The sequence below is a fragment of the Equus asinus genome, chromosome 22 (genome assembly GCF_041296235.1).
Source record: "Equus asinus isolate D_3611 breed Donkey chromosome 22, EquAss-T2T_v2, whole genome shotgun sequence".
Taxonomy (NCBI): Eukaryota; Metazoa; Chordata; class Mammalia; order Perissodactyla; family Equidae; genus Equus; species Equus asinus.
In genome coordinates this window covers 31,465,697-31,482,365 of record NC_091811.1, presented here as the reverse complement: position 1 = coordinate 31,482,365, position 16,669 = coordinate 31,465,697, and the positions used below count along the sequence as shown (strand labels likewise).

Sequence of the window (16,669 nt, the reverse complement as noted above, 5' to 3'; positions counted from 1 at the left end):
ATGTTCATTGAATATTACCTATTTAAAATTTGGGTGCTCAGAAATTCAATAAAAGGCTCTCTGGCCAAAATGAATGAGTATTACAAAAATAACATTTTGGGTTCTTCATTTCAATGATTACATAAATATGAGATTATGGGAATGAGAGTCAATTACCTTTGGAATAATTTTATAGTTCTATTAGTTCAGTAGGATTTACACACCTATACACAGGTATTTTACTGGTTATTATGAGCAGAAGTTTTCCCTCAAAAGTCACTTGTTTGGGGCAGAGACTACTTTATATCATCTTGCATAATACTCTCTATGGCAAAGTACTTACTGATTTCATTTTAATTTCTTGATCTACAAATGACAGGAGCTAAGTGTAAGAGTATAACTCACAAAATGCACCACCTCTCTTGTGGTTAACATGGCTTAGACATAAGGCATATGAGTAATGTCATTGCTACCAACTCCTCTTAATAGAAGACTCTGCTGGGTGACCTGTTTCTTCTCCTGCCACATCCTAAGTGGGCTACATAGCATCATCAGCACTGAGGCGAGATGCTAGGCTCACCAGGATGAGCACCAGTACTCAAAGGGGGTCTTAACCTTAAAAAGTAAAGTGAAGGTATTCTAATACAACTCCAGCAATAGTTCTAATAGGTAGCGGCTCAACTCATTTTTATTTGTGGCTAGTTAATCCTAGCAGACCAGTTGTGTAGTTTACAAAGACGCGATCTGCTCTTCCGAAGATGGTAAAAACTTTTGAGAAGTGAAGTATATGGCACCTTGGGATTCAAGAATAGCTCTGACACTAAGTAGTTTCCAAAATCTCTTAAAGATATGAATATGCATCATAGAGGTTATTCAAAAGGAAGAGAAAGGGCCAAGCACTGTAAATACGAGAACTATTGTCTATAGATCTGTCACTGACGTCATGGCTATTTTGAGACCCAAAGGAATCAGTTAATCTCTCTCCATTCCTTTACTGTCATATCATGTTTAGCCATAACCTTCTCAGGGTCTCAGAGACGTAGATCTTTGAAGGTAGCTATGTAAACACCTAACTGACAAAGTTGTGAAGTTGTGTGAAGAACACATTCCTGAGTCAAGAGACTCACAATAGCAAGAGCAAAGACGTCATTGACTGGCCACAAGCTCAAGAGGATGGCTTCTTGTCTGCTAAACAGATAATTGTGTTGGTAGTACCAGAGACCACTTAAATTCTGATTTCTTTTCTTTTTTTTTTAGTCTTTAATACGACTTGTCTTCAACTAATATTGAGGTCTAAATTGGGTGCAGGATTCTATCTTCTACATCTTACTTTTGTAAAACTCTTATATATTTTATGTGAAAAGAAGGAGTTATACAAATCATGAAGGCCACATTTTACTTTAAATAATCCAAAATCAACTAAAACTACTCTGAGTTCAGAACTTGTTGGATTTGGGAAAGACATGCGGGTACTATGAAGAATATCCTACTAAGAAATCAAAGAGTGAAGGAAACTTGTATTTCAGAAGGCAATAATGGATTTTAAACAGACTCCACACAAGAATGGGAGGAGGGATTTTTGCCTTTTTTTTTCCCCTCTGGTGAGGAAGATTTGCTTTGCGCTAACATTTGTGCCAATCTTCCTCTGTTTTGTATGTGGGTCGCCACGACAGCATGGCTAGATGAGTGGTGTGGATCTGTGTCCAGGATATGAACCTGTGAACTCTAGCCACCAGAGCAGAGTGTGCTGGACTTAACCACTATGCCACAGGGCCAGCCCTGTTTCTTTTTTTTCTTTTTGCTGCTATATCCTTACCCTATAGAACAGGGCTTGGTACACAGAAGTAAAAACTTCTCGAAAGTCTGAATAAAAAATGTAATGTAAAAAGGTAAATTTTTTTATTTAAAGAAAGCGATCTAGTACAAGGACAGAAGTCTTTATGTTTAAATTTTTATTACTTTGGTCTCCATGATCAACACATCTTTGCAGAGTCACGGATATGAATCTGCATACGGGTATGGGGTGACAAGAAAGAGACCTAGAAGATAATTAAAAGAAAAAGTTTAACCTTTTCAGGAGTATGTCATTAATACCTACCTTGGGAATGGCCAGCTTGTCTTTTTCAGAGCTTTCTTCAGAATCCGAACAGGTGTAGTTTTCACTGAAGGAAATGACAGGATTCACCCTGGGCTTGTGAATAGCCTGGAAGGTGAGCTGGGTGCTGAGCAGGTTGCTCACTGCCCTCAAGGACGTGCACACATTGGGGGGCAGAGAAGGGTCTGCCAGGAGGTCGGTAATGAGGCCGTGAGCCTCGCCCATCACAGCAATATCCACAGTAATACTGGTTCCTGAAGACTGAGACACCAAAAAAAGGAAGTCAGGTAAGACAAGGCCTGAACCGGAAGGTACAGAGAATGAAATTGGGCTTTTTCTGAAAAATGGACTGAATTGACTCCTTAGGGTTACAGTAAACTAATATTCAAATCACATTTCTGTTTCAAACTTTGCCAAAATTTGCCATGGCTTTTGCTGTTGTTGTATTCATGGCACATTTTTTAACACTAGAACTTGTGGAGGGGTAGGACATATTTGAAGAGATTAAAACAATACACATTAGTTTTTAAGAGGCAAGAAGTTTCAGAGAACTGGAAAAAACTTCCTATCAATCACTCCTTATGAAGGGTTCAACATTTTAAGGAATAGTATTTAGAAATTCATTCTTAAAAGTAACATTAGTATCTATAAGATTTTAATTATATTAATATCTTAATGCAATATTTGAGTTTGGTATGTGGTAATTATTCAACTAATATTAGAGAAAAGCACAAAAAGCAACCCAATTTGTGTTCAAATTCACATATTGTTCCTCTTCTTGTGGTTGGTAAGAATAGAAATTTCTGTTCTGGATTCTGTGGCACATCGGTCATATTCTGCCAAACTGCCTATCAGATTCAGAATTATTACCCTATAATCTGCTGAAGAAATGAAGAGCACAAAAAACAGAGGACAGGAATGTTCCCCACCCGGCTGGTCAGGCTACAATACAAGCAAGAAGATGTGAGAGCAAGGGAGAGCAGAGGCAGAGTCGAAGATGAAGCTTAAAGATGGCGGCATGCACAGGACCACTGTTTTGGAATGTTGCCACAGTGTGAGGCACAAGGAACCCACAGAACTTTAAATGACATAATACAGTTAGTGATTGCGTACAGGTTCTGGAACTAGGCTACTTACATCCAAATCCTGACTCCTGACCTTACCACTTTCTAGCTGCATGATCTTTGGCAAGTTACTAAGCTCTACGTGCTGTGATTTCTCCATCTGTAAAATGGATAAAGTAATAGTAATAGCACCAACCTCAGAAGGTAGTTATAAAAATTAAAAGGGATAATGTGCACAAAGCACTTAATATTGTGCTGGCAATTATAAGTGTGCAATAATGATAATGATATAAATCATAGTAATAATTCTGGAGTCTTTCAATAAGAGGCTATTAGAAGTCTGGCTATGTATTCAGAAAAAAATAAAGTTTAATCATTCTCTCACAACAGACTTAAAAATAGACTCCAGAGAGATGAAAAATTTAAATGTATAAAATTACAAGATTATTAAAAGAAAGTCTTGGAGATTAGGGGCTAGCCCGGTGGTGTAGTGGTTAAGTTCACACGCTCTGCTTCAGCTGCCCAGGGTTCGCCAGTTTGGATCCTGGGTGCAGATCTACACACAGCTCATCAAGCCATGCAGTGGAGGCATCCCACATAGAAGAACCAGAAGGACATACAACTAGGATATACAACTATGTACAGGGGCTTTGGGGAGAGAGAAAAAAAAAAAGAGGAAGATTGGCAACAGCTGTTAGCTCAGGGCCAAACTTGCTCACCAAAAAATAGCATACCTTAAAAAAAAAAATTTAAAACATCAAAAGAAAGTCTAGGGGACTAATTTATAATCTCGGAATTAGGAAGACTGTTAAAAGATAATATGAATTCATAAACTGTCAAGGAAACATCTGACAGATCTAAATAAAGACATAAACTTCTACATAAGAAAATATGCCATAAACAAAGGTTAAAAACAAATAGTCCACAAGAAAATGTTTGCCACACAGAGAAGATAAAACATATGCAAAAAAAGAGCTTCTAAAAAAAATCAATAAAAGACAAACTTGGGTAAAGGGAATGAACATATAATTCAAACTGTAAATAAGCAAATATATAAAAAGCTACTTGACTCCATATTTAAGAGGCAAATTAGCATAGTAAAAACAACTTTTATTTACCAAATGGCAAAATACTAAAAGATTGATAGCACCAAGTATTTAGTAATGGTTTTGGAAAATGAGCAGTGATTGAAAAGAATCCAGTATTTTTAGAAGGAAATTTTGCTGAGTATATCAATTTGTAGTTTAAATGTATACATCTTATAATCCAGCAAAACAATGTAGACATCTAGTCTAAAGAAAAACTACAAATATGTAAAAATATAAAGGCAAGGACACAAAGGGGTAGAGCAGTGCTCTCATAACAACCAAAAATGCTGCCATAAATGCATATCAACAGAGAAATTGTAAACAAACAAAAAGTTGTCTTATCACTATATTATAAAGCAGTATGTACTTTTTAAAAAGATTTGATAGAACTATAATTACTAGGAAAAATAGTCATAAAATATTGTTCAGCGGGGGGAAAAGTATGTCATAGAAAAAGTGAATATGTATTATTTTTTAATCAGAAAAATATGATAATTACGAAAACACTCAACATCTGTGAAGATATCTAGTCTTGTAATAACATAAGTATTGGATAAATTATTCTGTAAAGTTATCACATATAAGTTATGTCTCTTAGTACTAGAATAATAAGAGTAACAATAACAATGGTGGTGGCAGCTGATATTTATTCAGCACAAATCTACAAAGTAGGTACTCTTACTAACTTCATTTCTATTAGTCAATCATAACTTGCCAAAATCAGAATCGGATAGCTGGAACATGGAAACATCAGGCTGCAAACACAAGTACTCTGATTCCACAGCTCAAGTGCTGAACTAGTAGGCCAAAATAAATGCTGAACTTTTTCATCTTACGTTCCTAAATATGTCTGTAATTATTTAATGCTCTATTTCATCATTATGCCATGTTTTTCCGCTTGTAGGTCCAAATATCTATCATGAACAACATGAAGTTATGTGTAATATTAATAGTTTTAGGATATATAATTATGCATATTTCATATGTTCCTACCTTGTTAACTTCAAAAATGTTCATGGGAAATGCCACCGAACTAGGTTAATATTCCCTTCCAGAAACATGTATTTTCAAGTGCATTTCTAATTATTATGCTTCTGAAAAATCCCGTATGATCTTCTGAAACAGTAATATTTCTTCCTACCCATGTTGTTTTAATAATCTTAAACTAGCAAGTCACTGCACGGTTTCCCTAAAAAACTGAAATCTTAAGACAAACTTTGTTTTCAGAAAATAAAATCTTAAGATTTTTTTGACAAAGAAATTAACAATTTATGCTCCAATAATTAATGGTGATTTTCCTGAAATGTTCTCAGTATATAAAACTTACAGATCTGAAGAAAAAGTAGAATATGTTCATTAACAATTAGAATAACATTTTTTAATAGATTATTGATGACAGAACAAGTCTATTTTACAATTCCCTAATTTTATATCTTTTTATAATACATTCTTTTTTTAAAGTAATGAATGTATTTCTTATATACTCAGAAAAAACAAATGTTTAAAATTTTTAAAGTAACTTTAAAATAGAAAGAGAACTGAAAAATCGTCCTTATAAGTCAATGTTAGTGTTACATAAAAATTTAGCAAATTAGCACATACATGCTACTTATGCTATAGTTTTTGTGAAAGCAAAGGTCTTCGAGTGAAAATAACAAAAGCAATATTCAACCCAGTAAGAAGGAGATTATCCATATCGGAACTGACTAAGAAACCAAAGTAAACATTTTTTCTGTTGGAAAAACCCTCCCTACTATTATTAAGTTGGATCTTTGCTTTGTTAGTTTTCTGATTCAAAAATAGAATTGTATATGGGGCCGGCCCCGTGGTGTAGTGGTTGAATCCAGTACTCTTCTTTGGAAGCCCAGGTTGCGGGGTTCAGACCTACACCACTCGTCAATCCATGCTGAGGTGGCGACCCACATTAAAAAACAGGAAGACTGGCACAGTTGTTAGCTCAGGGCTAACCTTCCTCAAGCAAAAAAAGAAGAAGATTGGCAACAGATGTTAGCTCAGAGTCAATTTCCTCACCAAAAAAAAAAAAAGAAATGTATAACAGTCACAAGTTGTATTACACATAAGAAGCTATCACCACTTTTTGGCTCAAATAACTAAAGGCTTCAATGAGGCATGAAATCTAAAACCAACAATCAGACTTTTTGGCCACAAACTTGCCAAGACTAACTATACATGAAATGCTGAAGACTGAAAGATAGATGGGCCACTATTTCAATAAACATCAGGCAAGTCATAAAGATGTGGGGATGTCCAGGGAGTCACTATAAAGGCATTTCAGGGTTTGATACCAAGCATAAAACCACAGTTGAGTCTGTATACAGTGCATATGATCAAACAAATCTCTTCCTTAAAAAAAGTGACCAAGCAATAAAAAACATTCCAGTTTGCAAGCTCTCCTTATAATAGAAATACTTATATTTAACATTTAAAACAATGCAAGTAGAATTCCCTTGGCACAATTTAAATGACAAAGAAATTTAGATTGCCACCTTTAAATAGAAAATATGGAATTTAAGTCTGATAAACAGTAGAAGAAAGTGCAGTTTTATATATCAAAACAAAAATAACTGATTCTCTTGGTAAATGCACCACTTTTCAAGGCACCTAGTGTTTTAAACATCTTCCTTTTCCCGAACCTTTATCTCCTTCTAGTCTGCTCCATCATCTCAAGAATGTACTATTTAAGACTGGCTTTAGAGACTTTTACAAATGTAAATGACCTTGCTAGGGTAAGATCCAGATAGCTTCCAAGTGACTTTACTCATCATAAACCAAAGGCCCAGAAAATCTGGAGTTCTAGGAAAAAAGTTAAAGAAACAATAACAAATACACGTATAGTCAACAATAAACGTAACTTCTAGACTAGGCATGTATCCATTGATTCAATTACAGAAAATTTGTTTTCAGTCTTACTACTACTGTGTTAAAATCTTGAAATTACGCTACTAGTCTGATAAAGGGGAAACCTCTGAATATGTGCAGGGCTCAGAAAAAATTTGCACTCTATGAAGGGCATTCAAGTTTCTAAACTAGTGTAAACTGTAAATTATGAAAAACTCTAACAAATCTGTGTGATCAAATTACTAACAGAACATAAAATAAAATTATACATCTTTAAGGAGCATGTTAGATTATATACTGTGGCTCTATGTTTGGCTTTCTGTCACAATATTATTCAGAAATGGAGAATTTCTAGAAGAGAAAATTGTTAAGAAGACTTAGGAAAGAAATAACTACAGGAACAAGGTAAATGAAAATGAAGAAGTAAACAAACATCATTTCACTTAAGGAAAGTCAAGGTGCCCAAGGGAAGAATCAGAAAGGATTTGAGAAAACTGATGTCAACAGCAATTTGCTGTTCAAAATGATTAGGAAGGTTATCCGGTAGGCAGTGAGGTCAAGACAATGCATCTAAGTCTTGATAAATTTCCTTGGAGCCAGCACCGGTATAGTCAGTAACAGCTCTTCTTCCCATACATTTTGAAGCAAAGATTAAATTGATAACAATGTAATAGGTTTAATACATCCCTGCCCAGAGGCAGAGATGCAGTGATTCTCAAGTCTTCTGATTCAGTGAATTATCTGATATGTTGTTTGCTTTGGAGATTAATTTATTCTAGCTGGAGGAAAACAACTAGAAGCAGCAGGAAAGCCTCTCTTCATAATTCTACATGAAACTCAAAGACAGGTTACAAAATACTAAAGCACTAGAATTGAGACAATTATCGAGATAACCTAGTTGAGATGCTATATGCCTCAAATTAGGCCACTTTCTTCATTTAATATTTTAAGTTTTATGATGGTTTTCAAAACCAACCACAGATTTCCTTTAGGCAACACTGTATCCTTTGGAGCTCAGGCTCTCCTCTAATAAAATCAGAAAATTAGGTTGGCTCTTTCTCAGGTCCCTTCCGATTTTATAAGTATAAAGCATTTCTTTACATAACACATAAATATACACACACATCAAAGAAAGAAGAAAATGATTTTAAAACATTTCTTGGCATCATGCATTTCAAGTTTTTTGAAAAGATTTTTAAAAAGATTTATGTAAACAGAAAAGTCCCTGTTTCACCGATTGCTAAAGGTGTAAGTTCTACCTCATAACTTATTAGTGAGTAACTGATGCTGTTTCCTTCCTATGGTAAAATGCCTATCATACATTGAGTGCTCATGGGAAATAAACTATTTCTTGTAAGTCCACACACGTCTCCCCACAGCTGAGTTCAACATTTGCCAAGTGTCAGTTTTGTTTGGTCCCAAATCTGCTTAGGCCACTTGTATCTGTCATTGTAACTTACATACGCTAATAGAATATCTATATACCAGTGAAATGTGAGCGAAAATGGAATAGTGTTCTTGAAAGCTAAATTGAATAATTTTAAAGACTTCACAAATAGACGTCATAACGGTGAGGCTCTAAAATCAATTTCTGCTAAATTAAATAGAGGAGATACAACAGTAAAGACACAAAAAGAAAATAAAAACATACCTGAAGGATTTTCAACTCACAGTGCCTAAGGCACTCACTGTAAAAAACCCCTGAAACTGGCAGTCATATACAATGAAGTGTGGGTGTGGTGTATGTAAGAAAGATAACTTGGAACTCACATCAACACAGTGGACATATATTCAAAGAGAAACACTCTAGGCTCTTCATCAAAAGATATGTGAAAACCTGCATATTCATACGTTTTAGGTTAAAATATATGACTAGAGGTATGGAAAATATATAATGTACTTTTATGATCCTCTCCTTTAAAAACTTTTTAAATTAACAGACCAATTACTGGTCCTGATCATCTCTATTAAGAGGGCTCCATACTACTTTAAACTCAACACTTGAAAAAGACATACTATAATAGCTATGTCAAAGCTATTCTTTACCATTCCTGGAATAAGGGACAGAAAGTGAAGTTTGGTTTATGAATTAGCACATGAGGTGCAAAAAGATACAAGTGCATATTTTCATTATGTACATAATTTGGAAGGTTGTGTATATGAGAAGTTGGAAAGCAAAGTTATAAAGAATTGGGATGTAAGACAGGAAGCTTTATTCATGCATCAATATCAAATTTTTATTTTATGATGATATATGGGGCCTTTAAGAGCACAGGATCTAGAGTCAGACTGTCTATGTTCAAATTACAAATCTGCTGAGGTTTTAGAAAATTCACTTATCCCTTAGCTCTTGTTTTCTCATCTCTAAAAAAGGGGTAAAAATAACACCTACTGTGTAGTATTGTTGATGATTAAATGAGATCATGCATATAAAGAGCCTCGGTAGAATGCCTGACTTACAGTACATGTTGATAAATATTATATATCACCACCATTATTGTTATTGTATTGAAAAAGACTGTGTGCAAAGGGATGCTCATTGTGCCCATGTGTGTCTGTCTCCTACATATACTGGGCCAGTAGTTTCTTTATAAATGAAAACAGCATAGAGATATGATTTCTCTGCCAACAAAAAAAATTAAAACAAAAACCTAAATACTTTTACTTCTTATTCTAGGTAAATATAAAGATTGCACTCCCTGCTCTCATATACTCATCATAGTTCTGAGATTAATTTTAGGCTCTGAGAAAGTAATTATATGAAAGTCCTGGTTTCAGTTAGTATGGTTGATTGCACTGGTATGATTTTATAACACACTATGTGAAAGGAATTCTAAAAGCAGGCATCTTAGCTCCATTGTTGGAAGTATTTTTTTTCTTCCTATTTGGTCATCCTGGGAGGCACCCTGGGAGGCAAACACAGCATGGGAAGAACATTCTCAGGGTGAAGAGGGAGTTGGGATAAGAGAGGAATAAACAGTGTAAGGGATGACACATAAAAGGAAAGAGTCATGGGGACTCTTCTTACCCAACTTTGGTCCTCAATGCTGGGAAAAGATGCCTGACGGGTTTTTGGGAGCTGTCTCTTCCTACATCTCTAAAACACTTTGCCACCCCAAGCCCCCAAATATTTCTCTGGGAGGCAGTGTGATACTAAGAAGTGGTATCCCGGTCTTTAATGTACTAAATTCACTTAGAAGATGAGCTGGATTCAATAAATGATCTTTGGTGTATTACCGGTTCTGACCTCAGAGCCAGCAAAATTGCATATGTGTTTATACTTTCATAGGACCCATTTATAATTTTAGACTTGAAGTTGGTTGGGAAATTTTTAAAAAATGAAATCATGTGAAAATTTTGCAGTAACTCATTGTAGGCTGAACCTTGGCTAAACGCCATCCTGAGGAAGCAGATGTTTGCTTATTTTAAATTTCTGGCAGGGAATATGAGTTTACATTTGGATTTTCTCCTTAAGATAATATATATGTACAGTAGGAGGAAAATATATAGGGCCCTTCATCAAACTGCTTTCCAACAACATCTCTGTTGTCCAGCCCCATTTGAGATCTGAGACGCAGCAAACTCCAGCAGTTACCCGAATTAACTGCCTTCTCTTTTGATGTTCAAAGAGCATTCCATGTCACCAAATGGGATGCAGTACACGGCCTTGTGTCCTTATATATTTCCCTACAATCTATCTACAAATAAGCCAGAAATTGTTAAAACAGCCCTTCTGTTCATGTTTTCTAAGTACCTTCTAGACACTAAGGAATCCACCCAACATCCTGAAAAATAGCAATTATCACAGAATACTGTTTTATTATTTAGCACATAAAACATGCTTATTAAATCGCTTACTCTAATAAGCACCCATCTCTCTGAGAAGATAACTTTAGCTGCCTTTGACTTCCAGGCTGGTTCTCTCTGTTTCTTCTAATTAAAAAAGATGAGGTGGCTGGCAAAGCAATGAGGAATTCAGGTAATGAACTGCTCACGTGACTGCTCACGCAAGTGAAGGTGGGAAGGCTTGGTTAAGTATAAATTGCTATGTAAATAAAAAGCATTTTATTCTGTTAGTGGAAGAAAGCGGAGCCTCTAATTGAGTACGAGTTTGCAAATATTACAGGAAAAATTAAGAATCTCTGAAATAAGTAAGAACTCATAAAGCTGATGAATTTGGATGGTCTTTTGTTTGTTCAATTTTAAGAACTGACGTTAAACTTGAACTTGAGGTTTCTGTTTGCTTAGCTGAAAAACAATTTCAGTGAACAACAGATGGCAGTATTCTGCCTTTTGAAGGAACTCTAATTGTCTGAACATCTTTTTGAATGAGTGCTGCTCCCTCATTAACAGGCAGAGTTTAGTTTCTTTTATTCACAGAAAAAAAAAAACTGAAAAAAGAATAACTTACATAGGACTATGGGTAGAAAGTAATAAAAAATTTAAAATTATCTCTCTCAAGATCACTGTTAAAGTGGAACTATAATTACATCATTAATAATTTGTCCAAATTACAAACATTTCACTTCTGTCCCATTTCTCCAATCACCTAAGATACACATTGTGAACATGACCCATTTTCATACGTAATTTGATTTAAATTTCTTCCTACATGTGATTAAAATATTCATAAAACAGAAACTATCAAAAGGCACCTTCGAACACAACGGTTTTGTGAGCTTCATTGGCATTTGTTCTATCTATGTCATGTTATCACTGGACTCCTTCCTGCCTCGTGTGCAGTGGGCACTTATCTAGGCTGCTCATTTGCTTCTACTGCTGCTGGTTGGGGAGATGCTCCCTCAGCTACTGCAGGAGCACCCAAATGGTCTCCACGTGAATGCCTGTTGGGGCATTCCCGCACTTCGTACACTGGAAGCACGAAAAACAAAAACAAATGAAAAACTCAGGAAGCTGTAACTTTGGAGAAACCTTGCATCTCTGACCAGTTCTCATAGGTATTTATTCACAGAACCTCTCTGTCATAGCACTTGGGAGAGTTTTCAATTCACTTCTTCGTATGCGATCATTTGATGAAGGTTTGTCTTCCTCTCTGAGGCTGAAAGTTTTACAAGGGCAAAGGCAATGTTAATTTCTGTTCACCAGTTTAACCCCAGAGCCTGGTACTTTTCAGGTACTCAATGATATTAGCAACAAGTAAGTCCTAAGTAACATACTCTAAACCTCCAAAGATAAGTAAATTTCCTCTCTGTGCCTTAAAGAAAAATAAAAAGACAAATAAATTACAGTGTCTCAGATATTTCCTTAAAACAGATAACTGGATTTTCTGGAGGCCATTCTAAAAACTTTGACCTTCTAGCACAATTACATGTTCTAATCTTAAATTAAATAAAAATACTGAGAATTGTTAGACTGGAATACTGGAGTCATGAATAAAAATTATACTTAACTGATTCTGGAATAACTACTATACAGAAATAGTGAAACTGCCAAGGAGAAGTAATAGTACTCAGGAAAGAAAGCAACTCTACACATTTTTCTATAATCTAGCACATATGTAAAAAGAGTAGGCAGAGGATTAGGGTATATGAATGAGTATTTTCTGGGAAAAGAGAAAATCTTAAAAGGACTGGAGGTAGAGAAAGAATGGCCTTTGGGAACAAAATTCAGGTGAAATACAGAGTGCTTCAGGTTGAAAAGGACATGTCTGTGTACAGCATGGTGATTACAGTTAATAACATTGTATTGTATATTTGAAAGTTGCTAAGAGAGTAGATCTTAAGTGTTTTCATCACAAGAAAAAAAAGTTTCTAACTATGCATGGTAATGGATGTTAACTAGATTTAGTGTGGTGATCATTTCGCAATATACACAAATCATTATGTTGTATGAATCATTATGTTGTACACCTAAAACTAATACAACGTTATATGTCAATTATATCTAAATTTAAAAAAAAGAAGAAAAGGATGTGTCTGGAGAGGTTTTAAGGAACAGATCATGACAGGAATATGGGCCAATTCAAGAGCTTTGATGAACTACTAAGGGCCATGAGAAACCCCTGTAGGGTAGTGATGTTAGCAGTATGTGTGGAGGAAGGACTCAGGCTGACTTTTATCTTATGGCTTGAGCAAATGGGTAGTTAAGAATCTTTTAGGGATCACAGGAGAAGAAATAAGTTTTGGTGTGCATGCTGAGATATTCGTCTTTGAGTAAATATGTGACGTTCATGGGATGATTCAAGATGCGTTATCAGGAGAGACATCTGGGCTGGAAATACACTTTTGGGTAGTGATGACATAGACATGCTCATTTCAATAACACACCACCATGGAAGGGTATAAAAAGAAAAGAGAAGCAGACTAAGAGCAGAGTCATAATCAATACCAACTTTTAAGAGCCAGGAGAAGAGAAACTCACAAACGAAAATGAGAAGGGACAACTGAAAACTAATGGGCCCACAAAATGCTTTTGTCAAGAAGGGAGGTGTGGTCGGCAGTGACCAACAAATTTGAGAGATTAATAAATCCTGAAAAATATCCATTAGTTTAGTATCTGCAAGGTCACTGGAGAGAGCAATTTCAGTGAAGCACTGAGGTTGCAAGTCACAATGCAACAAATTGAGCAATGAAAGGAAGATAGAGATAAGTCAATGTCTAAAGGGAAAAGAGGCTCTAAATAGCCAGCGAGCAAGTGAGCAAGCCTAAATGTTGAAGGGGGTTCCCACTAGTGTGTGAGGGGTTTAAAATGCAGTAAAGACAATGGGATGATAAATAGACGAAGGTCCGAGAGAGGAAGTAGAGGGTGGGGAGCTAACCTTTCACAACGGTGGGCCCCCTTCCCATGATAACAGTGAGGAGGAAGAAAATTTGCACATTTGCAGGTGAGAAGTTGGAGTTCTTCTAATTTGGCTTTTATTTACTCTGTAAATTAGTGATGAGTCCCTTGCTGAGAAAGTGATGCAGGCAACGTTGAGGTTAGAAGTACAAAGGGGAAGGAAGAACATTTGAAAGAGGAATAAGAAAGAGCTGGCTGGGGTCTCAGGCAATAACCGAAGGTCCAGCTGAGGTCAGAGACCATGGACTCCAATATGAAGTTTCTGTACTTTCCAGTGTGACTTGGCATGAAATTTTACGTGAAAAGGCAACAAAAAGAAAACAGGAGGGGTCTGCCAGATAAAAAAGAAAGAAGATTAGACAACTGGACTAAAGATCTTGGTGAGGTGCAAGAATAGGGACAAAGTAGGTGAGAGAGAGAGCAGAAAAGCTTGAAGAAGCAGGAAGTCAGAAGGTGGGGCGGGTGTCTGCATGAGAAAGAGGGCAGCAGGGTTCCATTAGTAGACTAGTCTCTTAGGTATGAAAAGTTAAAAAGGAAATATAAGATCAGATTTCAGATGCCCATGAATGAAAGACAAAGTTTTCTAATTCCATCAGTTGATAATTGTGTGATGAAAGATGTCTGAGAAAGAAAATGATGTAATCAAACAGTGCATAGTCTTTAGGAAGATTAAGACGCGGCATAGAAGACAGATTTGACCAAGGCTGCCACAACAATAACTGAGTGAAACAAGGATACTTGCAGTGTGAAATACCAGGCAGGGGAGAGTGAGAGCAACATTAAGGAGAATCAATTGCACTTGCAAACTGATTCAATATTGAGACATGAAAAAAGATGCAATGTATTTATTCCTCTAAGAGTCTTCTTTACTCTTTCCACAATAGTCTCTCAATTCCTTCTTTCAGAAATCTAAGTGCCCTGCCCTCACAAAATAAAATGTAGATAGTTCACTTGTGAGTGTATAAAATCTATATTGGGTCTGACCAATTGTCCAAGAAAATGTTCTCTTTTTGATACATCATGCGGTAGCCCTCCACAATGGAAACAACAGAGAGGGTGAATGGATGGTTTTAGTAGCTCCAAATTGTTTTAATACAACATTAAACACTTTATAAATGCATTTAGAAAACTCAGTAAGTTCCAGTTTCTACAACTAATCAAAGATACCATAAATTAAGTAATAAGGTCTCCAAAGTTAGAAATAGATCAAATTTTAAATTCTGGGAACTTACAATGCACTTCTGTAGAAAAATAAAACTATAATGATGATGAAATTCCTAGGCTAGCTCACAAAAGCTTATACAAGCACTTAATAACAGGTATGAAAGCATTTTGTTTTGTCTTGTTTCCCATTGCAAACATACCCTATTTCGATTACATTGCAATATTTTTAAAGACAAAATACATTTTATCAATAGTGTGATTCAGAAAGAGCATACGGAGGCACTGAGAAACATCCATTTCTGTCTCATTTCGTCAACACATACTAACTGAACATCTACTGGGTCCCCGGTACTGTCTACACTCTAGGGCTATGGAGATGAATGAATCTGGGCTGCTGTCCTCAAGTAGCTTGCCTTAGAGTGGAAGACGTTCAGGGGACTGAAAAAGATCAGAGGATGAAACAGGAAACTGAGGGATCCCTATGGATGCATCACTGCTGCCTCTGGTTAGGAGGAGAGGGAAAGAAGTTGTTTCTCAAAATGCAGGTCTCAAAATACCCACATCTGGTCAAGTAGTTCTTTTCCACACAACCTTTGAAAATGGCTGCCATGAACTGAGTCACCATTATCATCCATACCTCTCTTCAAAGCAGGATTTAAACAAAAAAAATATCAGTTCTTCAGAGAAGAGAAGAGTGAGAAGGGAGAGGAACTGGTTGCAAAGATACTCATCACTCAAATATAGAAACCTCTGGTTTCTTGGCATTTCCCTCAAAAATCTTCAGCCCTTGAAACTCGCATAGCTTTGACACCCAAGTCTCCTGAAACATGGATTTCAGGGCTCCCAAGCTCCCATTGCTCCAGTAAAGAGTCGGGAACTTGGAGCTCCCTTACCTCTCAGACGACGTGGGAGGGTCTGCTTCTTGCTAACTGGTTTTAAGGGATGAGGTGAGCTTATCTGTGAACAATTTTGCATACAGAGAAGATTTGCGTAAAATATTAAAAGTTTGTAATATCATTTCTTGATTTTCCAGAAGGCAACCCACAGGTCTACAAATTACATTATAAAGGGAATGCCTTTCAAAGTTTGAAACTGGTGCACAAAAGGTTAAGTAACTTGCCCAAAGTTACACAGATAGTAAGTGGCAGAGGTGGAATTCCATCCAACCCAGGCAGCCTGGACCTTCATTGTTAAGCACAACTTTTCCTATGGACAGTCACTTACCTTTGATGATATGAAAATATCTTTGCCAATTTGCTACATACTGTTAGTTTTACAGACTCTTCCTTTAATTAATCTTTATCCACGTCAGCTCTCGCTATCAAGGGGAACTTATTAACATCAGCAGTAAACTCTGAGAATTCAAGGTATACTCCCTTCCTTCACATCTTTTTTGAAAATCAAATTAGACTCTTCCCAGAACTTGGTTTCAGGGAAGACCCCACTATTAATATTTCTCAGTCAAGAAAAATGCCATTTATTCCTTCTCCCTATTTCCCACACTTAAACCAGACCTTTTATAATATTTGCTCCTGGAAGGAAAAATGAGTGGGCTCTTCTGGAGACTGCTATTGTTAATAGGAAAGCATCTGTCTTCATTTTCCTTTTAGGTGGTAATAAAA

At 36.2% G+C, this 16,669-nt stretch overlaps 1 protein-coding gene across 3 annotated transcripts in view; it reads right to left on the bottom strand.

The window, feature by feature from the left end:
• Positions 1–16,669, bottom strand: part of PDE3A (phosphodiesterase 3A) — a 288,986-nt gene that overhangs the window by 51,110 nt on the left and 221,207 nt on the right. For all 3 annotated transcript variants that reach the window (XM_014832421.3, XM_070493965.1, XM_070493966.1), the window contains exon 3: positions 2,078–2,335. In XM_014832421.3, the coding sequence (XP_014687907.1) occupies positions 2,078–2,335 (258 nt within the window). The remainder of the gene's footprint in view (positions 1–2,077; positions 2,336–16,669) is intronic.